Below are 25685 nucleotides of genomic sequence, written 5' to 3'. Positions count from 1 at the left end.
TCCAATTTCAACGTGTTTTGGGTCGATGGGAAGACAGCCAGTCAAAATTGTGGTGTAATTCGAACGTAAATATCAAAATAAACGACAGAAATGACGGTAGGTTTCGTGTGATAGAAATATCTCAAATTTTAAAATGTAGGTTAATGTTACCCTTGGTGCCAAGATGGTGGCTCGTCTCTGATTCCAGCAAGGAAACAGTGGGACGCACGTTCTAACCTAACCTATTCTAATAATTTGGTTGCTAATAATTGTGGTAATTTATTAGAATAGATTAGAACGTGTGTCCCACTGTTTCCTTGCTGGAATCAGAGACGAGCCGCCATCTTGGCACCAAGGGTAATATTAACCAAAATGTAAAATGATAAGTTAAGCAGTATTTTAGGAGCGGACGAAGCGATGACACCCGTTTAAGTATATAAGAAAGCAGTTTTACGCATAATCAATAAATTGATATATTGTTGTTTATATTATCAATAATATAATCTAGAAATATTTATTAAGTCAAAATTTAAAAATTAGACAATTCAAAAAACAGAAAAAAATCGTAAAAGACGTAAAAATTGAAAAGAAATACAAAACGTTATCGTTAGATAAACAGTACCTTAGTGTACAGAACGAAAGAAAAATTGTGAAGATTGCATTATTGAATTAATAACGTTTGTCGTTTTCGATTTAATCAAAATATTACACTCGAAATGCTGGTATACCAATGGGATTTATTATAAGCCCAAAATTAGCAGACTTAAGTATGATTGATGTTGACACATTCGGAAGTAACATTACAAGAATTAAATTTTATAGCAGATACGTCGATTGTTTTATTATTTATCACACTGGAGAAATTATGTCGACCGTAATCGATGTTACCGTAACATGGTCAATGTTTTAGCAGCTTTAAAATAATAAAACGTTACAGCTTTAGTCTTTTCTGTACATTAAGTAATGTTATGAGCTTTCTAATACAAGCTGGCATTGTAAAAAAAAAAAAAAAACACCAAACCACATTTTAATCGGGTGCAGGGTTAATAATGGTATATAGTACTTATTAATATTAGTTAATCGTTTTATCTCTACCCCGTGATTTCCTCCACTTTAAGTGTCGAAAAATAATTGTCTTTTTACACTGCCAATTGAAATTGGAGTGATAAGACACGTTAACCAATTTCAGTGACTATATTTTTCGTTTTATCTACAAAAGAAAAAAGGGTTAATGTTACCTATGGTTCCAAAATGGCGGCTCGATTCTGATTCCAGCAAATAGAAGAAAGGAAACAGTGGGGACGCATGTTCTAACCTAACCTAACCTATTCTAATAATTTTGTTGGTAATAATTATGGTAATTTATTAGGTTAGGTTAGGTTAGGTTAGAACGTACGTCCCACCGTTTCCTTTCTTCTATTTGCTGGAATCAGAGACGAGCCGCCATTTTGGAACCGTAGGTAACATTAACCGAAAAAAGAAACTCAAACACGTTTTAATTAGTACAAAAATCTATTGCCTAAAGATTTTCTGAATTCTCTTCAATTTCCATTGTACAGACACTACAAAAGTCATAATACATTGCTATTAAAAGTTATACGCTTAAATTCTCAAAAAGTTAAATTCTATTAAATAGTATAAGCTTAGAAATGAACAATTTATACAAAATCGTTGCAGTTTATACACTGATAATTAGGCCTAATCTTTTTTCATTATTATTTAATGGATAAATTTATTGTTGATATTCCAGGAAAATATGCCGACAAGAATGAAACTATATATAGACCTAATTCATACATTAATGCGCGAATAAGTGAATATTAAAACAAACGTATTACTTAATATAAAAATATGTAATTGTGTGTGTTTAACACGACGAACAAAAACTGTTTATCAAAAAGTATTATGCGTATCAAAAGTTTTGTCTTAGTAAATTATTTTTTTAAAGCGCGGTTTAACGACTTTCTAGTCGCCATTTCTGACGTTACCCTTGGAGGGCGGAAGGAAAGATCTCAAAACTCGGAATGATATTAATATAGTTAAAATAACGGGTATAATCACAAATACTTTGCACAGAGGATGATAATCGGATGTTACTCTTAAAAACCACTTGGAATTCATTCCGGTAATTATGCTAACGGCACTTAACGAAAAAGTTAAAATGGAAGAAAGCGCGTGTGCTCTTTTAATCGTCAATGGCTTGACGAATTTTTTAAGGAGAAACGAATATTTTGCTAGGATGCCTCCCATACATTCTGCCAACGTCATTAGTATCGTAACGAGACCGAATATGGCGTGCCACGTTTGGAAATGCCACTTATTTTTTAGGATTTTACTGTAGAATATAACAAGAAATCCAATTAACGCCAACGATAGTGCGGATACCTTAAAAGAGAAAGTTATAAGATTAATAAATTACAATTTAAGCTACATAAAATAACATTAAATATAAAAATGATAAAATGGATAACTTATAACTTTTTGAACGAAATGTCGCAGTAATAAAAATTACACAAGTTCGTGAAATAATAATAGAACAGGATATTCGTTAACTAAACATATTTAAGAAGTTTTAAATGCCTAAGAACCTGTACAATTTACATACAAAAATACGAACGTTAGTACTTTCGAGCTCATAAATACTTATATAAATTTTCAGCTTCAAACTGTGTGAACAAAATCGTGCCCCTCGCACATACAGAAAAATACCAAACTTTTTGCATTTCTTGACATTTTAAGGACCCCAGTCCAGAAATGTAAAAAGTCTTGGGGAGTCAAAAACCCATTGCATGCTTTTCCTCTGTGATTACATTACCGGCTCGGTTTTATTTAAGAGGGAAAGTACGCTGATCGGTCAAAAAATGCCCTCCCCCCTAATATTTGGATTCGGGAGACCTTGAAACGTCGAGAAATAAAAGAAAATTCTGACTTTTTTCTGTATGTACGGATGTTAGTGTGTGTCTGTGACTTGATTTTGTTCACTCACTTTGAAGATTAATAACGCCAATGCTTTTTAAGAGTTGAAATTTGGTACACATTTAGGATACATCATAAGAATGTACACTAAGAAGGGATTTTTCGAAATTCCTCTGGCGGGGGGGGAAGAGGGAGAGGGTTAAGGATTACCCCGAAGAACTCCGTTTCTACCGTACTATTTTAGATGCGGTATTTTGCGTTTTTGCGAAAAATCGAACATACTCTTAGACCCATCTAAAAATTCTCTGATTAGTCTCGGAAGAGAGAGGACCTAATTCTTGCACCCAGTGAAAATGGGTAAAATCGGCTATAATCTAATAATCTTAATTTTCGTTATCGTTACTTTTTGTCTGAGCAACATCTGGCTCATCTGCTAGTTTTTTTATTTATAAAACACGTCTATACCCTCAAAATTAAGCTTGAGTTCGGTTAATGATACCTATGGTTCCAAAAAGGCGGCTCGTCTCTGATTCCAGCAAATAGAAGAAGGGAAACAGTGGGGATGCACGTTCTAACTTAACGTAACCTATTCTAATAAATTACCATAATTATTACCAACAAAATTATCAGAATAGGTTAGGTTGGGTTAGAACGTGCGTCCCCACTGTTTCCTTTCTTCTATTTGCTGGAATCTGATACGAGCCGCCATGTTGGAACCATAGGTAACATTAACCTTGAGTTCTAATATGAGTACAGACAGAAAAGGAAATCTTACAAAATTTGATGATAATATTTACTATTCACTGGAAATAATAATTCACATTGACCACTCTTCCAGTTTGGATGTTAAAACGGCAATACTGCACTATCCAGACATTATCCAAAATACAACATTGATTGTCGCAGCATTGTCACCAACCAAGTTTCGGTAGAGCGTTTATTTTCCACTCTTAAAATTATTAAATATGATTTAAGAACTTCGGTGAATGCCGACTTAATAGAAGTGATTTGTTTTGTGAGGAGTAATTCGGTTTATAACAGAGATGAAAAATAATAAATTAATCAACGTGGCAAAATAAGCAACCCTTCTCTTTACCAGTCTAAATGTTATATTTCTCATTCTTGACTTAATTTAATGTATCTGTATACTTATATATTACCCAAATACTCGTATATTATGTACTGTACAACATTTTTATTAAACTAATTTGTTTGTATAAGAATGTATTTACTATTTTTATTCATACACGCTTACCAAATACCAATGCCATTATCAAACGAGTCAATAAATGTGAACTTATATATTCAGTAGATGTGTCAAATTTTAATGTTTAATTAATTTTTAAAATCGTTTTATTTTGTATTTTTTTCAAAATAATCAGAATCGTCGTCGTTATTACTTTCCCCGGCTGTTATACAGTATAGGCCTATAACAAAGGAAAAGAATGACTTTACTCTTTTGGACTCGGGAATCCTCGAAATGTAGAGAAGTGCAAACAGATGTTAGAATGTGTACCAACCGATTTAGTTCGACCATTTCAAGCTTAATAACTCCTGTGTTAAACCATCTGACTCCAATTCAAAATTGTGTCTCCCATACTGAATAACATTCGTACATACAGAAAAAAACCCAAATCTTTTGAATATCTTGACATTTCGAGGTGCCCCGAGTTCAAAAAATGCAAAAATTTGGGGTGGGATCGTTTTTTGACCGATTGCTATACTTTTCCTCTGTTATATATAATAGCCAGAAAAGTAAAAATTATCCTATTGACTCATTACTTAGAGGAATATTTTAGCTTTGGAATAAAAAAGTTTCTATCTTTATTTATTGATGGTATTATTCTGAGGTCACATGATGACGTCAGAATTTTTGGGCCTACTTTGTTAACAAGTCTGCCCCTGGTCTGAGTCGGAGTCGTGTAAAAATCTACCGACTCCACAGCCCGATACTTAGCTTTAAAGATGTTTATGTATGACTTCAAATAATGATATTTAATAAATTAAACGAGTATGTTTTAATTAGAAAAAAATGTAAAAACCCTGATTGAAAAAAATGTGACCAGGTGATAAACTGAAAGAATGATTGAAAAAGTCAAATGATAAATCAAAATCCTTATAAGTTATATGCCAAATGATTTCTCCTTACTTGCCACTTTGGGCATGAAAGCTATAGGTTTGCCACCCCCACAATCTACACCAAGATGACAAATGAAAGTGGTTAGGTATATGCTATGAAAAAGCCTACTAAACAGCCCCATTCTACTTCTATCTGACCAATGATGGAGCAAATTATAAGATGCAGCAGAAAAACTTTCCACATTTTTCTGTTTTAACCTTGTCTTGTAGCCAGGCACAGAATTTTTCTTCATACTCTGAAAGTTTTGCCAGGTCTACGAGTGCAGCCAGTTGGTGGGTATCCAAGTCCTACAGAACAACAGACTAATGTCTGTTGACTATCTGGCTAACAGCATTCTATTAATATGATTTACTTTGATATTCCATAAACAATTCAAACATAACAAATAAACAATGCTGCTGGATTAAAAAGAAAAGTAGTAAGGAAAAGCAAATATAATATGGCTAATTATTTATAAAAATATTACATAATTTGGACTAAAGGTAAAACAGCTAAGCTGTCACCTTATTTCTAACTATTGACTTTAAAATAATTTAGAATACTCTGAATTGAAAAGATCAGTCTGGAGATAGACTCAAACCTGTAACTCCCACTTATGTATTGCCAATTATGCCACCCAGATGTTGCCTGATCTTCACTTCTAAACCAATTAATTTAGAAGACAATCTTGCAAGTTATTTGCCAGCTGGGAACAATTATATACCCCAGCCCTCCACGACACACCACAGAATTAAGCTTTGAGTAAGACTTTAATTAGCTCAGAAACGAAAATTGGATGGAGGTCCAGTTAAGAAATGCAAATTAGTCAAGGAAAAAAATTCATGGTAAATACATTAGTAATTTGATATTTTTTTACTGGTCAATAATGGAAAGTATGTAACATTTTGATGTATACTTATATTTTAATACAGTATATTAAAGATATAGAAACATCAAATGTTTTTTTAAATTGTAAAAGTCATTTATCTTTTAAATTATTACTTTACAGTCCTTTACAATTTTTAAAACATACCATGTGGACAGTTTGGCAATTTGTTTTTTACCCATAATGCCTAGAGGACAGTAGAAATTTTTAGTTGAAAAAATGGAATACTTATATTTGAATGCAAGCATTTGCACTAGCCACTTTTTAAATCACAGCAATTAAAACTTTACATCGTGCTCTATTTTTTAGGTAATGAAATTATTGCTTTTCGAAATAGAAGGGAATTCAATTGGACATAATGCATTAGTAACTGTTTTCACATTTGACCACAATTTAAAAATTACTATTAACCTGATAATGTTTTGAAAATTTATTGTTTTACCGGTAATAAAAAGTCCTATGCAAGCCCTAGTCCAGGTAGCATAATTTGCAATGTATTTGAATGGTAAGTGGGAGTTTTGGATTCTAGTCTTGCTCTGAATCAATCATTTCTTCCAGAATATTTTAAATTAAATTTATTTCTAATTATTAAAGTTAACCTAAGATAGCATCTTAACCAATTACATAATATCTTTATAAGTAATTATCCATATTATAATCCCAATTAAAATCTAGCAGTATACTTGTTCAATAATATATGTCAAGTTTGGTTTATATGTAATTCAAATATGAGATTATCAAAATATATATAATAATTTTAAACATAAAAATAGCATTATATTTACTTGGAGTATCCAATGAATAGTTATCTTTAAAGGTTTATTAACGTTTGTATAAAATTTCGAAGAAAAAACTCGTACTCCTTCAAAAAAGATCAGTCCATACTGTAAATATACAATTAAAATATATTTTATTAATAAAATAACTGTAAAAATTGTTATGCAAAGATATAGAATGTTAAATGGAAGATAGAAAATGGATAATTGATCATTTTGAATTGATAGACTAATTACAAATTACAGTTTGATTTATACTCTGTGCCATTCCAAAAGGAAGAACAGAAAAAGATATTTCTTATTTTACTATAAATTATCAACGTTATAGTTATTTAGAATTCATATGTAATTAATTTTAGTCCATGCTCCACAATTTTTGACATCTGTTTCTAAAATATATTACTTTAAATTTTTCTGCTTGTTTTTTGTTTGTATAAGATTACTTTCTGCCATTGAAGTCATGCTTTAAAATAAAAATATAATAATACATATCGATGTGTTGTTATATTTATTTTTATTTTAAAGTAACAAAACTGACTGCTTTGGTATCAAGGGATGCCACAGTACTATAGGCACTTCCAGACATGTACCTGCTTCAGTTATTTACACATTATAGCTATAAAACTATATCTGAAAAAGTAGTAACCCACTTATGAATTATAGACTGTAAATACATTAGAAAATTGCAATTTTTATAAACATTATAGGAACATATACAAAGAAATTATTACAGAAGCCACAAATGATTCATATATATATATAAACTAAATGAAATTAATTGGAATACATGAGAAAAAGTGATAATTGTACAAGATATGAAAACAAATTTGAATATTTTCTAAAAGATAAAACCCATCACATTTTGACACAGTTAAGCTTCTATTTGCTACATCAACATGTTACATTATCATTATTAAAAATATTGGTACTTTTCCGTTAACTGGGTGACATTCAGTTGTTCACTTCAAATTGTGTTTACATCTTAAAATTGTTGAAATTCTTAATAAACATTGTATTCATTTTGGATTCAAAGATTACATTTTCTACTAATCTTGTTTAAATTTTATGAAAATTTATCGTGTTTACACTATACTAGTTAGAACCAGTTTATTGCCACAAATGATTAGCATATTTACACAAAATTAGTGTTAAAGTTGTGTTAAATTTACATATTCCTATAAATTTGTGCACATCTATATATTTTATTCCTTGAGTTATTATCCAATTTTGATTTTGCTAAAGTTTTAAAATTAAAGTTTTATTTTTAACATTATATCATGCTCATTCTCTTATCTGCAGCATTAGTGTAATGCGTTTATGTAAATTACATTTATGAATAGACGGTTCTTATTTGTAAGTAGCAGACTTTGTTAATATGTTAAAGGTGATTAGTTATTCTATTTTTGATTTCGTATTTCCCTTTTGACTTAAAATGGATTATACACTGTGGAATTTACCCAATGACAAGGAAAGCGCAACATGTTTTTTTCAAGATAAAGGTTAATCATAGTGATATTCAAGATAAAGGTATTTTGCACGGCAAAAGGTACTGTTCAAAAAGTCATCTAATAACATTGTATTTTTGTACGTCAGACATTCCTAGATGGAGATGCCATACTTGCAGTTGTCGAGAGAAGAAGGGATTAAGAACCCAGAATTGGTTTGAAGGATCCCAAATTCCTACGACGAAAGTAGTACGATTCACTTATTTATGGTGTTGTGAGTTCTGCAGAATGCAATTAGGATTCGATTCGAGCACGATTGCGGACTGGAACAACTACACGAGGGAGGTATGTAATAACGCTTTATTATCTCGTCCTACAGTCAAAATAGGTGGCATTAACAAAATTGTACAAATTGACAAACGTACGTATACACAAAGAAAACACGACGTAGGACGTGTTTTACCACAACAGTGAGATTTTGGCGGTATTTGCAGGGCGACGAAGGAATGTTTTTTGTAGCCGTGCCAGACCGCTCTGCAAAAACATTAACGAATGAAATTCAAAATAACATACAGGAAGGAACAACAATTTATTCTGACTGTTGGAAGGCATATAAAAAGAAAGAATTAATAAAATCAGGTTACAAACACTTCCAGGTAGATCAGGTTTGTTGATCCACATACGGGTGCCACACCCAAAATATAGAAAGGTTGTGGGGAAGTGCAAAGTGGCAAAATAAAAGTAACAAAAGTACAACGTGGAACTTATTTTTTATTTTTTTACTATTTTTTTATGTATTCAAATACATAAAAAAATTGTAAAAATTACTTCAAAGACACGGTGTGATTTTTCTTAAAGTTCTTTTTGTAAATTTCGAAAATTATCTTAGTTTACATAAGCTATTTAGTTATATAAGTAAACAAATACAGATGTTGTTGAAGATAGTAAATGGCCGAATATAGCACAAATAAATGGTCAAATTATATAAATCTTTACTTCAGAGTGCAGCAAAGCCAATATCATTTTACGATAATAAATGCTAAAGTCTTTCACCAAGTGTATTATTATAATTATCTATTAATAAACGTTAGAAATCGAAGAAAATATAAATAATTGAATTAGAATATTAAAATTTATTTAAATATTATATCTTACATTCAGTTTTTAAAAAGGATAATAAAAATAAATGAACTTACAGCAAGAATCATGCAAGTGGGATGCCACGAAAATAAACCTATAAACGAATATAAACACATTAAAATATATAAAAATGTTTACAATAATCTTTTTATAATGAAAATTTATCATACTCGATCCTGGTTGAGAAGTTATTAAAATAAAAATTGTAAAAATAACCCGAATTAAAAGAATCAACATTTTCCCCTCGAAGGATAGAGCAGAGAATACCAATAGAAAAACAATTAACACGTGATTCTACGTGTTACTAAACACCAATCTGTCAGCGCATCGATAATGCCACCTGTTATCAAACTAGTGTTAGTCACGAGAACGTTAAGATGTTTATTTATAAAAACATGATTTTTAACTGATTATTATTACAAACTATTTCTAATAAGATAATAAATAATATACTTCAAGGCAGTAAAATTTATAAGGACATGATTGAGTCAAGGAAGAATGGAAGGCGCCCGAGTTTAAAATTTAGCCCCTAGCGGACACCGAGTGAACTACTCGCGCCGTATTGTGGCAGCCAAAACAATCGTGGTCCAAGGACTATATACTACAAGGATAGCCAATCCTGTATATTTGTTAGCGTGACCTTGGATCTATGTGACGTCACAGCAAACCCTCCACTTCAACATGACAGATGCTTTTAAATAACAAAATACGATAAAGTACTAAATCATTTCTTAATTAATTTCTAAATTACTACTAACTGTTAACTAATACACAGTTTTCGGATTTAATAAGTGTATGTAAATAAATTTACAAGTCTTTTGTCTAATACGTATTTAATAAATTAATGAGCTATATTTTTTATTATGTGGTTATCTTACTTAACTTTTTAAATTTTTTTCGACAATCACCATTTTCAGAAGGCAATCTTTTCAATATTTTACATTTTTCTTGTTTAAGATTTCTATAATTAATTCTTATTATAGTTCTTAATTTACAAAAATCTTTTATTAAAGAAAAAGGTAAAACTTTTTCTTGTTTTGATATTTCCACTGACAAATTCTGTACAACTCCGGTGCCTTTTTTATACGATTCACCGTGATATATTTCGAAATATTTATTCCATTCTATAATTTCTGCTAGCCATTCATCAGTAGGTTTGATAAGCTCTCCATAAGATAAATGCTGCACCCACGATGGAATGCAATAGTTGTGATAATTTTTAATTTTGCTAGTGGAATTACCCAAGTTTGGGAGTTTTTCTTTATATTTATAGGCAAGATATCCTGCTATATACTCGAGAGCATCGTGAGAAGTTTCTTCAGAGATTGTGTTAAAGTCTGGACTGCGTGTAGAGTTCCCTGAAGATATATTTGAATAAAAAGTAGTTTTACATTCAGTATATTGGTCTGTATTTTCACTTGATACTTCTACATGTGCTTTCTCTAAAACTTTGGGTATAATATATTCCTCTTGTATTTGATCTGTGGTATTTACTTTTGACTCTAAAATACCAGGATTTTTACCTAAAATAATCAATCTAATCCTATATATAGCATTCAGTGGGCTTGGATGTTCATTAGGACCCCTGCTTCTAATTTGAAAAAAAAAGTTTTCGAGACAATCTTGATTTAACTTGTGAGTGCAGATGTATTTTATATCAAAAGTCGATTTCATATCTTGGAAAAGATCAATTAGCGATTTCATTGAGATTATCATTCCTTTCTGAAAAATTTGGAGGGCATTTTTTCCATTTGCTCTCATTGTTGAAATTATTTTTATCATTTTATTTAAATGTTCTTCTTGTAATTCCAAGTCTACACCATATCCATTTTTGCTTGGAACAGAACCTTTTGGTGCATAGCTATTAAAAATATCGAACCACATATTTACATGTCTAATAAAATTACCCAATCTCTCTGCCATTTTCTTGTCCGTACTGGGAAGGTAGTGTAGAAGAGCTGTAGCCACGGTATTTGATAAAATCTGAGCTGCCAATTTAACATTTTTTGACAGTTTAAATGTTTTTCATTAATTTTCCAACACGAATTCACTTCGGTATCGGTAATAGAAATTAGGGCTTGCAATGGAGTTTTATTTATTACAGAACCGTCTTCAAACTTAAAACCTACATCAATGAGCCAGTTTCGCAATAATTTCAGTAAATGAGGAGCATCTGCAAATATATATACATGATTTTTTGTATTTGGATGAAGGAAAAACGTTTTATTGATATTCACATTTAATTCTTTCCATAAACTTATATTACTGCAACTACAGTCACTGACGCAAGCTACTACATTATACGATAGTAAATAAAGTTCTGCTATTATTTTTAAAAGTATCTCTCTTGTCATTTTTTGATCAAACCCGATATAAACAGGTTGCTTCCAGTTTGAAAAAAGACCTCTTATCATGACGACTTGCATTTGATTGTAAGGTCCTAGAACTTCATCTGCAGAGACGTCATACTCTTCAACTGCCTTAATTTTCACTTCATCAAATGAAAGCACCACTGTTTTTTTCAAAAGGTGTACAATTTTCTCCAGCCAATTTCAACATTAATAAGACATCTTTTAATATTCCTTGTCGTAAATTTACTCGAGATGCCTATTTCTTTAAAGACGATACACACGGCAAAGGATAATGCAGTTTATTTTTTAAATATAAGTAGCATTTTTTTCTGTAATATCTTAATGTTAAGGCTATCGACATATCTTCTGTGTTCCAGTTAACTCGTTTTTTCTTTTTTGATAGTAATGAAATTTGACTTTTTGTGAAAACCTGTGCCAACAAATCTGTAGTTATCTGGCTAGATTTTCGTAGATTTGGACGATAGATATTTCTTCTTTTGTAATATCGTAATAAATCGTTTGATACTTTTATTCTTTTCTTATAATCTTCTTTCAATTTTTCATATTCTGATTTTAAAACATTATATTCTTCTAACAGCTTCTTATATTTAATTTCGTAATGATATTCATCTTGAAGATTGTTACTATTGTTACCATTATTTGTTAAAAGATCATTAACTTCTTCTTTTTGTTTTCTTTTTGAACTTCGTCTTTCTCGTTCCGTAACTGTTGGGTTCATTCTATCGGGAAGATTTAATGTAGGGATAGCTGTTTTCTTCAGAATCTTTCTAACTGGTAAACCTGAAATAGAAAATATTCTGCAGTTTTATACTAAAACAAGCAAATTAAACATTCACGCACAAAAACAAGTAATTTATATGAATGAACTGTACTTATGACTTACCCAACAATTCATTTTGTAAATCTCTTTCATAATCACTTTGAACGAAATGAACAAAACATATTCTACTTGTATCTGGATTAAATTTATCGCCCCTTTTGCAACGATTAATCCATTCAGACCTAATGCTTTTAGAAATTAAGTCTTTTTGTCTAGGAAACACGTGAAACGTTACATTTTCTCCTTTAGCTTTTATTGCAAGAAGGTTATTATTGCAACCATATACAGCACACCTAGTACCCGGCATTTTGTCCTTCACCTAAACATAAAAATATAGCTTTAAATATTTAATGACTTATATTTAAATCATCTTACCTTATAAACAACTTAGTCAAATAAACAATTACAGAAATATTAAAATAAATCACTTCGTTAATAACAAAATTGGACGAATATTAAAGCGAAACTAAACACGTGCACACGCTGATATACGTAAAGAAAGAGGTCAGGTCTCGTGCTGACGTCACTAACTTCGCATTCCTGGCTAACATTGTAGAATAGGGATCTGGCTATCCTTGTAGTATATGGTCCTTGATCGTGGTCGCTTGATTGGATTGGGCTAAATCGGTGCGAATGCATTACTATTTTTACATTTTTTCTACTGTAGGCGGAAATTTTTGTTATAGTTACTTGCTCGGCTTACGGTTGTACCAGAATCGAAGATATACTGGTCTGTCAGTTACCCCTGAGCGAGCATTAGTTCTAAATTATGCCGCTATGGCGCTGTTCGCCGTAGCGACATAATTTCCGACATTAAAATAGTCCCTTTTCAGTTGGTGTTTCAATTAAAACAATAAGATAAAATACATAAAAGTTATATTAAAAGGCCGAAAGAAAAAAGAAGAAACTGGCGTTATCTCACAGGTGCCGTACAATAACTTTTATCTTTTTCATGTTTTCACAACCAATCCAACACACAATTAATCATAATCAGACACAGAGCCTTTTAAATATCAAGCAATAAAGCAACGCTCTGAAGGACTGACTGAAACATTACACAAATTACACATTACACAAAGAATAAGAAATTAATATAAAATAAATATAAAAGACTAATGTAGAGAATAAATGAACATTTAACACGGCATTCGAAGGGCTCTGGCTCTGGAAACTTTCTTTGGCACCCATGACGGAGCTAAAAGGAAAGAAAAACAATGGAATTGTCTGGCTTTTTTTAATATTCCTTCCACCCTGCGGGCACTAAGAGGGCCTCTTTTAGTAAGCCCATTATGGATTAAGCCAGGCCCACATGGGCCGGCCGAATGGTTAGAGACGGGATCCGACATATCCGGACGGACCACTTTCCGAAATATTCCTAAGGATTTTTCGATCCGTCCGCATTCGATTTCGGGTCCCCCAGAGCGGTGGGCTGCCACCTTCACCACTCGGCCATCCGAGCCATCCTGTCATAGAGGAGTTGTTTGGCTAGACGCGCGGAGTAATGCTCGCACAACGAGAAACAACGTCTGGATAACCAACAGCATTTTTTTTTTTTAACTCTTTCTTTTCTCCCTGTAGGCACTAAGAGGGCCTCTTTTTAGCAAGCCCATTATGGATTCGGCCAGGCCCAGAATGGGCCTGGCCGGGTGGTGATGGGAGACGGGGCCCGACATATCCGGACGGACCACCCCCCATAAAATTCCTGGAGATTTATCGACCCGGGTCTTCCAGAGCGGTGGGATGCCACCTGGATAAGGCCGTCAAAAGTAAAAGCGATGGCAATTATTTGAAATTACCTTGTTATATAAATAGTGTGTTATTTTAATTTTTGATTATTATATGCAAATATAAGATTAAAATAAAATAATAATTAAATATATTTTAAACAGATTTAATAGATTTACAAAAATTTTAAATATGAGCGGTAATTTCTGTTAGTGGCAACACTGTTATGATAGTTGGTCGTATGTTACGCGCAAAGTGGACTGTTTGAATTTATAAATATGAAACGATAGTAAACATGAGTCTTGAAGAATTACTCCCGTATTTTGAACGTCGTCATCCAGAATGCTTTGATCTTGTTAACTTGCCCGATGAACGTGTTAAGAATGGAAAGAAAATACGATTGGTTATGGATGTGCAGAGTTGTTTACATCGTCTTTATGGTGGCTATTACAACGATTGGGTATGCGGTGGACAATGGAATAAGTTAGTAGACTACATCAATAAATTATTTCGCGCCTTAAATACGACAAATATAGATCTGACTGTAGTATTTAATGGCTGTGCAGAGAGTAATAGGATTAACCAATGGAAAGACATTCAAGACGTTCATAGATCGAAATCTAGACAAATTTTAAGTCATGTGGCTGCTAAAGGAACTCCTCCGCCTAAAATTTGGTGGTTACCACCTGTGTGTTTGCAGACGGTACTCAGGTTAATAATTCAAGCTGGTGTGAATGTGTGGTGCACGTTGGATGAACACCATAAAGAACTTGTGCAATTTTACTTTCAGAACAAGTGTGATGGAATTATTTCTGATGATTTTGAGTTTGTCACTTTGGGTATTAAGTCATATTATGTTGGAAGTAGTTTTAAATTTTATAAGGTATAGTTATTTCATATATAGTATAATAATGAAGATAATGATAATGGTATTTTTCAGTTAATGGGACACCAGAAGAATATTGCGTTTAACAACTTAGCTCGCGCGACTGTGCCAGCTTCGAGTAGCCCACTTGACCGTTTGTGGAGTACTCGATGTTATATAGTTATAGGGGGGAATGCGGGGACTAGCACTCACCTGGGTGCAGAGGTGTGAGCTATAGCCGGCACCGAGGCACACGTCTATGTGTGAAGCATATAGAATAGGTAGTAGACTGATATGTGTTAAAACTGACCTTTGGAGACAAATACCTGGCAAAGGGTCGACAATTCTGAGGTGGTTTGAAACTCCTCGTTTTCGGAGCTTGAAGCTTACCTTTTCCTGTACGTATCAGCTGTTGTCCCATTAACCGAAAAGTATCGTAATAACTGTAAAGACGGTTATATATTCAGAAATGGAGACGACATTGAATCCATGGATAAGGGTGAGGTCTACAGATGTTTAGGATTCCAACAGGCCAAACTCACAAAATGTATATAAATAAAACCGACTAATGAAAGAATATAACAGCAGATTAAGCTCAAAAACAATAAGCTGTTAGATTCACGTTGGTATTGTTTAAATTTAACACAGTACATGAGAGAGACAGACACTGTTGAGTAGTCTTGGGTTCAAAACCAACTCTGTGATAGGCATCGTAACAATCTTGGGTATACTATAGATTACTCCCTATGGAATTTCGTGTGTTTGGGTATATATCTGAACTCGGGACCGAGACGAGTTCAACGATACTCTACTTTTGGACCGGAGACGAAAAATAAAAAAGTTATCATACTTTTTTCTGGCAATCGCGCGATGATAGGGAGTCACATCGCTCTCCGCTAAGTCAGCCTTGCTATCACGATCGGGAGTCCCGTCGCTTGCCGTTAAAATTGCCTTTAGTAGATGTTTCCCCCCTTTTTTTACTTTGTTCAAGAACTACCGTGAATCGATCACTAGTTTAGCACATGGTGGCGTGTGGTGGCGTTCGTACGAGAGGTCAGTCGGGCCGCCATGTTCGCTGCCATAAGTAACATTAACCGAAATGGCGATCGCGTGATGATCGGAAGTCGCGTCGCTCTCTCAGCTCTCGTATCGCGTGTTTAACGCTCCGGGAGATGACCATAGTCCGACGTCACGGTTTGCAGACTTTACCGCAAGATGGCAATACTAGCAACTACGGTGCCGTCTGCATGAGAGCATTAAAAAAGTATGGTAACTTAAAAAGTGTGATAACTTTTTTATTTTTCGTCTCCGGTCCAAAAATAGGGTACCGTTGAACTCATCTCAGTTCCCTGAGTTCAAATATATAATCAAAGTCCTGAAATTCCATAGGGAGTAATCTATAGTACACCCACAATCTTTGCCAGGATCACATTAACTTAAGTGCATCAAACTGCTGGCTGACTCATGAGAGCTGCTTTGGACAGACAAAAGTGTTCATGATTGTCATACAAGACCAGATCATAAATACAAAAAACACATTTTGAAAGACAACACTTATGGGTAACTTTTGTAGGAAATGCCACATTGTGTATGAGACTATAAAACATTATGCTGGGTTGCAAGCTTTTGGCACAAATAGACCCGAGGTTTCCACATGTTTGTATATATGTGACAATGTCAAGTGAGCTTTGGCCGAAGAGGTGGCAACCCTCGGTATCTTTTTGTTTCTGATGTGCCTTTTTATCTAAAAGATTATGCCTAGCAGCTTAAGAAAAACTCCATTTATTAACTCTAGTGCAGTGTTTCTCAAACTTTTTGGACCACAACCCCCCTTATGCACTAAAAAATTTCAAAGGACCCCCGAAGAATATGTGTCAAAAAACATCCCGGAGGGAGGGGGTTAGGCTCGTATTTAAATATTTATATTATTTTTATTATTTATATGTGCAATTTATTTAAGTAAAAATTATTTTATATATTTTTTATTTCTATTATTTCTAAACATGAATCCATAGTAAATTTATAAAATATTTGAAAAAATTGATCTGGCATCAATTTTTCAGCGACCCCCCAAATATCTTTCACGACTCCCTTGGGGGTCGCGACCTCCACTTTGAGAATCACTGCTCTAGTGGACATGCCTTTTAGAGTTTAATGAGAGGATGTGTTGTGGCTATTATACTGCATATGTAATATTAAAAAATCATTTGTATTTTAAAAAAAGAAATTAAATATTGGAGGATATTCATATCCTCCAATATTTAATTTCTTTTTTTAAAATACAAATGAAATAAAAGAGTGAATTAATCTTAGAACTTTTTATTGAACAAATGCAGTTAAAAAGCATCTAGATACCTAAAAATAGGTTATTCCACCTCTATCTGTTGCTCACTTTTAAACATAGCATATTTAGTGATTACGTGAATGTTTCTTGCAGATATTTTTGCTACATTCTTGACATTGATTTTGTTCTACCATTCTCATCTTCTATAAAAATGCCATAAGTTCAGAGTTACTCTCATGATTATCTTGTATAATCTCCTGCTCTTCTGACTCAATTTCAGTGTCATAATCAGTCTTCAGTGGGTTGTTTTTCTTTTATGAATTCCCTTACAACTTGTTCTAAAGCTCCATTCAACTCTTCCTAGGTCAAAGCTCTATGAGATCTAGAAATATTTCAAAAACATAAGCATCTTGAAAACTGTTTGATACATTTTCAAATTAATATAATTCTAAGAATTTATTGAAGCATATAGTTGCAAGAACACGGATACAACAACACTTAATTCAAAACTCAGAAACAATTAAATGGTTAGATACAGGAGCCACTAGGGGATGCATGTAGTGACATACATTATGAATAGAAAATACCAAAGTGCACTTCCACACCACCTTAGTATATCATTTTAAACAAGACTTTATTAACATTTGATGCCCACTGAAGGCTTAAAGCTTAATTTTGTTTATATGTGCAGTTATGTAGTTACTGGTTTGTGAGAGAGAATTACAAAGTGTACATTATCTTACAATTATCATTTTCGGCTTTGTTCGATAGCAGGTTAATAAATCTGTCAATAGGTCTGTTTATTCACTCATTTCTGGGCATTCCCACTAGGCATTTTTGTTTTGTATCTCAGAACTTTGAATATTGGCCCTCTTGCCTTGTCTTCTCTGTTGGCAGACTTTTCCCTTTTGTCTGTAATCTGTCAAATTGTCAGAATACCAAAACTCGATGTGTGCACACTGTTATAGACTCTTCTCACTGTAACTTTTCTCTTTTTTATTTTGATGCATCCATTATCCACAATGGACTAATTGTCGTAAAGGAATATAACCTGTGCATGGTGTCTCATTGTTATTGTTAACATAAAAGTAATGTTTTCTAATTTTAACATGATCTTTTTCTCACAGCATTGACTTAACCAAATGACAAATGTAATATATCAAAAGCATGCTACACACCCAGGATTCATATTACAAATACATTCCTAAAGTGGTCTTAGAAAACGACAGACAGCAAATATACTATGACTTGCATTAATCACAGACAAAATAATCTATCACAATAGATGAGACATCACATTTATTAATCAACAAAACAAAATCACATACATCATAGATGTAGTTGTACCAAACACCCACAATTTACAACACCAATTTACAAAATATATAACACCAACCAAAAAATTAGTAAATACTTGGAATTTGTCCACGAAATAAAGTGCCTTAGGAAAATGGATAAGGTACATGTTGTGCCAGTATTCCCTTCTTGTACGGGCATCATACCACATACACTATACAAAAGTCTAAAAACATTAGGACTTCACAAAAGCACATACATCACACTACAAAAAGCTGTCATTCTAAAAACAAGTTATATAGTCAGGAAATTCTTAAACACAGATGCATACATGAAGATCGTGTAAACATATTACAGTAATTATTTTTGTAGTTATGCCTTGATCCTGGTCCAATGTAGTGCTAGGCACTGGTATGTATGCTGTGTAGGATACACTCCATCAACACCATCGTAATAATAATTTTAAAAAATCTTTTTGTTTGATCTTTGTTTAAAATTATATTAATTTTTTAAATAATTACTCAAATGAATAAACCAACAACAAAAAACCTTACATTGAAATCCAAACACTTTTACACCTGGCTTATTATCACCAGCCTGATTATTAATCCGGAGGCCCGAAAGTGCTCAGGATCCAACATAAATTTTTTTGTTGTTGATTTCTCCATTATTTAAGGAATAAGGAAGTATTTTTTGTTGTTATATTTGCCAAACTCAATAAGACTATTATCTCCAAACTTTTCTTTAAGAATTGTTGGGTATGTCCAGATAAGTTCCTTGATTAATGCAGAATATACAGAGTGAGTTTTTTTATCTTGAAGCAATGAAATATCTTAATTGGATCTCATTATTTCAGAAAAAGATTTAGACAAAAGTTGTAGGGTTTTGAAGGGGCAATCAATTGGTGACCTTGGATGCTATCTTGATCTTCAAATGACCTTGAAGGTCAAGATCTGTTTTTTTCAATGGGAATACATATTTTTGACCCTGGCATTGGAAAGAGCAGGAAATTTCACAATCAGCCACGACATTGAGTACCTGAATTTGACCTCTGAAGGTCATCTCAAGCCACTAAATTTCTCACTTTTACCTACGATTTTAAAAAATAATTCCCAAATGAAGTTGGTAAATTTGATCTTTGGATCTTTAGATATAATTGAATTATCACTTTTAAAGTGATTTTTGCCTAATTAACAAAATTTAGTTCATAAATTTGATAAATATGTTAAAATTTCCATGCTTGACTTCCCAACGCACCAGGTTGAATATATATCGACTTACTTTAACCAAATAACCGGAGTGTTTATGTTCTGTTATTGCAAATGTTTTCGAGGCTCCTTCTGGGTTCTTCCTCGGGCTTCTACGTATATTCGTTACAAGCTGGCCGTTAAATTTTGGACTTTATTTGTAAGGTATTTGATTTGAGACACCAAATGCGCATGTGTTCCAAGACATTCAAATATCAAAAAATATGACAAGTTTTGAAATGTGCATAGGTTCCAGTTTAAATCCAATAGTAAAATTAAATGCAATTGTCCAGTAGGACCTGCCACACTATAGAAAGGGACACCTCTTCCTTAAAATTAATGCAGTTGGTCCTGCATCCAGCCTTAAATATTTCCATCACCTCCAACCATTTGAGGTGTTTTGGATGTGGGGTGGTGAGGATAATACGAGCTTCGTTAAAGTCTGCTGTGATATCCGGGCCCATCGCATAAGTTGAAAGGGCCATTGCACACTTATTATGTATTATGTTGTATGTTGTACTTAATATGTTGTATGACATACAACATAATAAGTGTGCCACAGCCTTTTCAACTTATGCAACGGACCCGGATATCACAGTGGACTTTAACAAAGCTCATATTATCCTCCCCACCCCACATCCAAAACACCTCAAATGGTTGGAGGTGATGGAAATATTTAAGGCTGGATGCAGGACCACCTGCATTAATTTTAAGGAAGAGATGTCCCTTTCTATGGTGTGGCAGGTCCTACTGTACAATAGCATTTAATTTTACTATTGGATTTAAATTGGAACATCATGGATGGCATCTTTCAAATGAGCTAGGAGGCTGGACTTCTAGTGTACACTTGAGATTTTAGTTAGCCCATAGTGGCTATTGGCTATGATATAGCAAAAAATTCACAGGTGTCAAGTATGGAGACTGCAGGGTCCATGCATTTTTGTAGAAATGGCTAATTATTTATTTTTGACCAGACATGTTGATTAGGAATTATTTCGCAAGAGATGGTATATAAGGGGATCCCACCTTGCATTAATGTGACTGTGTTAAAAAGACTCTGTGCACACAAACATGGCACAATGTAATATTTAAGCATTTTCAGGTAATGCTGTCCAGTTACTTGTGAACTAGGACTTATTATACCGAGGAAAGAGAAAGACACAATTTCCATTAAAATATACTTATTGTAACGTAATCTCGTGTGTTTTTCTCTTCCCTCAGTATAACAAGTCCTAGTTCACAAGTATGTCCAAAGTGGACACAGGTATAGTAGATGATCTTATGATCTTCTCTGTCTTCTTCAGGTAGAATAATGTAGACCAACATGCCAAACAATCCTTGAAAATACAGTATTACATGTATATACACTTTATTTTAATAGAGAAAAAGAATATTAAAGTGTCTGAACATGTCTTTTGAATATTTATAAAATGTCTGAACTAAATTAATACTAAAATTTGTTAATAACATCAATGTTTCTTTGTTACAATTCTGACATCAACAACAGCTGTAAAATGCTAAATCTTAATTATACAATTTTGGCCAGGATTCTTTTTGTTAATTCACATTTGTGAATTTTAAGGCAATACAAACTACGTTTGAGTCCTTTATCCATTAACATCCTTTTATTCCAACCAGGAACACAGAAACAGCAGGCGACTTGAAGTAAAACTCTTCTAAAAATAACAGACGAAAATACTATCAAACGATTCACCAACACAACTAAAAATGATTTCAACGCCGACTTGTTCTTGTAGGTTATGGCATCTACAAACATTAAAAATCAGTAAAACTCTTCACGCCTGCTGTTTCTGTGTTCCTGGTTGGAATAAAAGGATGATAATGGATAAAAGACTCAAACGTAGTTTGTATTGCCTTAAAATTCACAAATGTGAATTAACTAAATCTTAATCAACACAATCTTTCCCTATAACATTTATGTGCTCTAAACAGTGGAATATGTTACATTTTCCGCTGAAATATTTTGTTTCTCAGTTCTTTTTGTAGCCACGCTTCTTTCAACATCTTCCAGTGGTTATTTGAACCACCGAAGATTGTTCAGCCTAATCACTGCCACAAATCTGCATTATTCTTCCATGCATTAGTCTCGGACGATTATTCATATCTTTCTATTTGCACATTAGCTAAACTTTTTAGACTTTCTTAACAACTTTAAACAAAATATTAAAAAAAAGAAGATACATACCTTATAAATAGAATAGCACTACAATTAGAAGTGATGAAGCTACAGTAGTACCTTCATCACTTCTAATTGTAGTAGTAGTGACCCAAAGTCATTACTACTATGTACTGTACATAGTAGTAGTGACTCTGGTCTCACGTACTGTAAACAGCTCTTATTCCTAAATGAACAAAGATTACAATTCAGCTGGCCAGCAACAAGCATACTAATGCTCCACGGAAAGATACCGAGAATGATGTCTCTTGAAACCTAACATAGTCACTACGAGAAAAAAACGGCATGTGTGTTCTCAGAATCTGTGCATCACCAGTGAAGGGATTATAATAGTTTTATTGCTTAGCTATGGCAGCAGAGTGATAAACATTCAAGATTCAGCACATTGAATCCATTCTGATTCTAAGAAATGCTATAGAAAAGTTGTTCAAAATGAAATATTTTTTTTGTTCAATACACAAATTACAATATTTAGACATTTTTAAAAATTTTCTGATTTCTTATTCCGGTGATTTCAAATTCAGCTGATGTTGTGATTAACTCACTGTTGGACTATCGTGTAGTTTAAAATTAAAATAACATTGTAATTGGCAACATTTTAATTTTTATATAATATTTCAGAGTTTCAAATGATTATTTGAATATTCCCTACAACTTTTTAGTTTTCATGCATAATTTCATTTACCATAAAAAAGGATAAGTCTTGTAAACTGGTATTTTGATTAAATAACAGCTCTAACCTCCCAGCAGAAATATTTTTATTTATCAAAATTTTTGATTGACTGGGCAGCCCTCTTCGGAATTGAATACGGGTACTCCTCGCTTTACGACCTATCTGCTTAACGACCACTCGCACTTACGACCGATCGAGTTTCGACCCGCAATTCCGGGAATCCCCTTTCTCGGCTCGAGTGTCGGTCAGTTGCAAATGGTGACACGCGCACGAAGCGTACTATAATAGGCTTGTGCGTACTATAATAGTCTTATAGTACTATAATAGGCTAATAGAGTACTATAATAGACTTTTTATGAATAAATTTGAAGTTTGTTGCATAATTTGTATAATTTTACAATCCTATATTCCCGGCGCAAGCTCCTCGCTTATCGACCAATTTGCTTAACAGTGTAGTTGTCGGAACGAAACTCGGTCATAAAGTGAGGAGTACCTGTAGTTTTATTTATTTATTTTACATTTAATTGGAAAAGTCCCAAAAGCAATTGATATCTGCCTCCAAATTAACATATTCATAAACATAATTTTTTTCCCTTTTATTTGTTAGATTTATGTTTAATTAAAATTAAAAACTGTATAACACGTTTTTACATTTAGATTTAAAACTAGAAAAATCAAGATATAAAAAATCATCAAAATTGTTTAAATTTTGAGCAATACAGTAAAGGAGGACCTTCGAGATACACTCAGACGAAAAGATGGAGTGAACACGCGCAACGAAGGTCATAGATTTTTCACGGGAACGTGTAAAAATAGCCAATCATAATAAAACTGTTAAAAGATTGGAATATAGAATACGTGCATTTTTAAAATTTAAAAAGTTTAGAATGACTTCAAAAATGTAGTGAATAGTGACTTTTTACATTTCTTAAGTTGTTGAAAACTTTACAAAATTTAAATTTTATAATAGAATTTAACTGTTGAGTGTTATTAACCGTGCTGTTAAGAGAGAAAGATGAATGTATTGAAGTAGAAAAATATTAATCAAAGATACTGAAACATTTAATAATATATCTGATTGTAAAATAAGTTTTAATAAATTCACTTTTTAAGAACATATAATTGTGAATTAAGTTACCGGGAGATAAAAGTTTATTTGTGAGATAGAGTGGAGAGCCCGATGATTGCCAGAATCATCGGGCTCTTCGCTCTGAGCCGGTCACATCGATCACAATAAACACGAATGTTTTTATTTATTTTTTTGGAATTTCAAATGTCGTCCCTTAAGACTGCAGTAAATAACTGTTTGCAATTTAAACATTAATGATGATAAGTGAATACTTGTATTTAAAAGAATGATAGAGTTTGATTTGGAATTGTTGTTACTGTATTGATATCTACAGGTTTCTAATTGTGGGGATTGCTGTAGTAAAAGTTAAAATTTTTTCCTACTGGCAATACTGTGATGTCATATGAAGTCTTGAGTCCAACACTGGACTCAGTTTTTGGACTTAGATTCACCTATCGCTACTGCTTGCCCTACCTTCCTCAAATAAACTGTTTATTTGATCATTCTGTAGAATAATAATGATTAATTTAATAAGATTATTAATAAAAATATACGACAACTTTAATTTTTGAAATGTATTTTACAGGAAAATACTTGTTCGAAAACAATTATTAATGTCAAGAAATTAAACTTGGAGAAAATGATGGAATCTTTAAAAATTCATCACGATCATTTAATCATTTTAACTGCTATTCTCAGTAATAGAATTTTATCAAATCATTTTATTCTTTGTAATAACACACTTAAGTGTTATAAGGTAAAAATTATTTTTTTAAATAATTTTAAGAAGTTTAATAAATTATTAATAATGAAAATATCTTTCTATTGTCTTTCAGAATTATAACACGGACGTTTTTACAGAATTTATTAAAACAATTGTTAATTTGCCTACTGAATTTGAAGTTTCAAAATTAGCATCAAATTTATTTAGTTACTCTCAGGAAAAATATAAATTCTTTATTAATTGGTTTAATTATTACAAAAGTTTTAAAATTAATGATACAGAATGTTTAGAAGAATTGAAAATATCAGGTTAGTAAAAATTTAGTTTTTAATCAAACACATCTTTATTTGCTAATTGTTAAGTAAAATATCTTCTGAATAATAAAAATTTCATAAATCTTGATACATATCGGACTTTTTTCGTATTTAAAAAAAAGACATTTTATTGTAAGTTTTTAAAACACATTTATTATTCAGTGATTATTCTATTAATTGTTTAATGTTAACAAAAGCACAACGTGACAAATATTGTAGATTCCTTTTTTTTTGTGATTTTTTGAAAATAACTAAAAACCCACTCTGCAAGGACATTACAAGGGCTAACCTCCAGTCCATAAAGTGTTAATTTTGTCAAATTTTCAGAAAATATCCTTTATATTTTTATTTGCATTTATGCTATATGTTAAACATCTGCTTTCCTGGCTTAAGTCCATTTTGGTTTTAGAACTTTATGGTAAGATTGCTATGCTTTCTTGATATATTGACATGTTTTAAAAAGAACATACAGGAAAAAGAACTTGTATTACCAAAAATGTTGAATGTTTCACCATTAATTATGATCAAGACACCTACAGAGAGAGCTGAATCTTGGCTAAAAAACCCCGAAGGTGGCATGTAAAAGTTATATGTTTTAGTGAAAAAACGGAAAGAAGTTTTATGGAAGTTTCACATATGTGATTTTTTTCCAAATTGAAAATATACATGAATATTATTTTTTTTATCTCTTTTACTTTCCCAGCTGTTATGTATAACAAGGAAAAGTATTGGAATTATGTCATATTGTGAGGACCACCATTTCTCCCCCCCCTCCAAAAATACCTCGATGTTAGCATTTGTGAACTACTGTTTACAACATTCGTAATATAATAATTTT

At 32.4% G+C, this 25685-nt stretch overlaps 2 protein-coding genes across 2 annotated transcripts; one reads left to right on the top strand and one right to left on the bottom strand.

Annotated features, from left to right (window-relative positions):
* Nucleotides 1-1472: 1472 nt before the first annotated feature.
* LOC136968332 (transmembrane reductase CYB561D2) lies at nt 1473-9599 on the bottom strand. The gene is made up of 4 exons (XM_067262332.1): nt 9432-9599; nt 9318-9355; nt 6686-6784; nt 1473-2364 (listed from the first exon to the last, which is right to left on the bottom strand). Exons 1-4 carry the CDS (start codon nt 9496-9498, stop codon nt 1945-1947), a joined length of 624 nt encoding a protein of 207 aa, XP_067118433.1. The 5' UTR covers nt 9499-9599; the 3' UTR covers nt 1473-1944.
* Nucleotides 9600-14410: 4811 nt separating this feature from the next.
* Nucleotides 14411-24653, top strand: LOC136968331 (constitutive coactivator of PPAR-gamma-like protein 1 homolog). Its single transcript, XM_067262331.1, has 2 exons — nt 14411-15061; nt 24396-24653. The coding sequence occupies exons 1-2, from the start codon at nt 14474-14476 to the stop codon at nt 24651-24653; spliced, it is 846 nt and encodes a 281-aa protein (XP_067118432.1). The 5' UTR covers nt 14411-14473.
* Nucleotides 24654-25685: the final 1032 nt, after the last annotated feature.

The sequence above is a fragment of the Centruroides vittatus genome, unplaced genomic scaffold (assembly GCF_030686945.1).
Source record: "Centruroides vittatus isolate TY-2023 unplaced genomic scaffold, ASM3068694v2 contig_1428, whole genome shotgun sequence".
Classification (NCBI taxonomy): domain Eukaryota; kingdom Metazoa; phylum Arthropoda; class Arachnida; order Scorpiones; family Buthidae; genus Centruroides; species Centruroides vittatus.
Note: the sequence above shows the minus strand (reverse complement) of the source record. Positions and strands in the feature narration are given on the sequence as shown.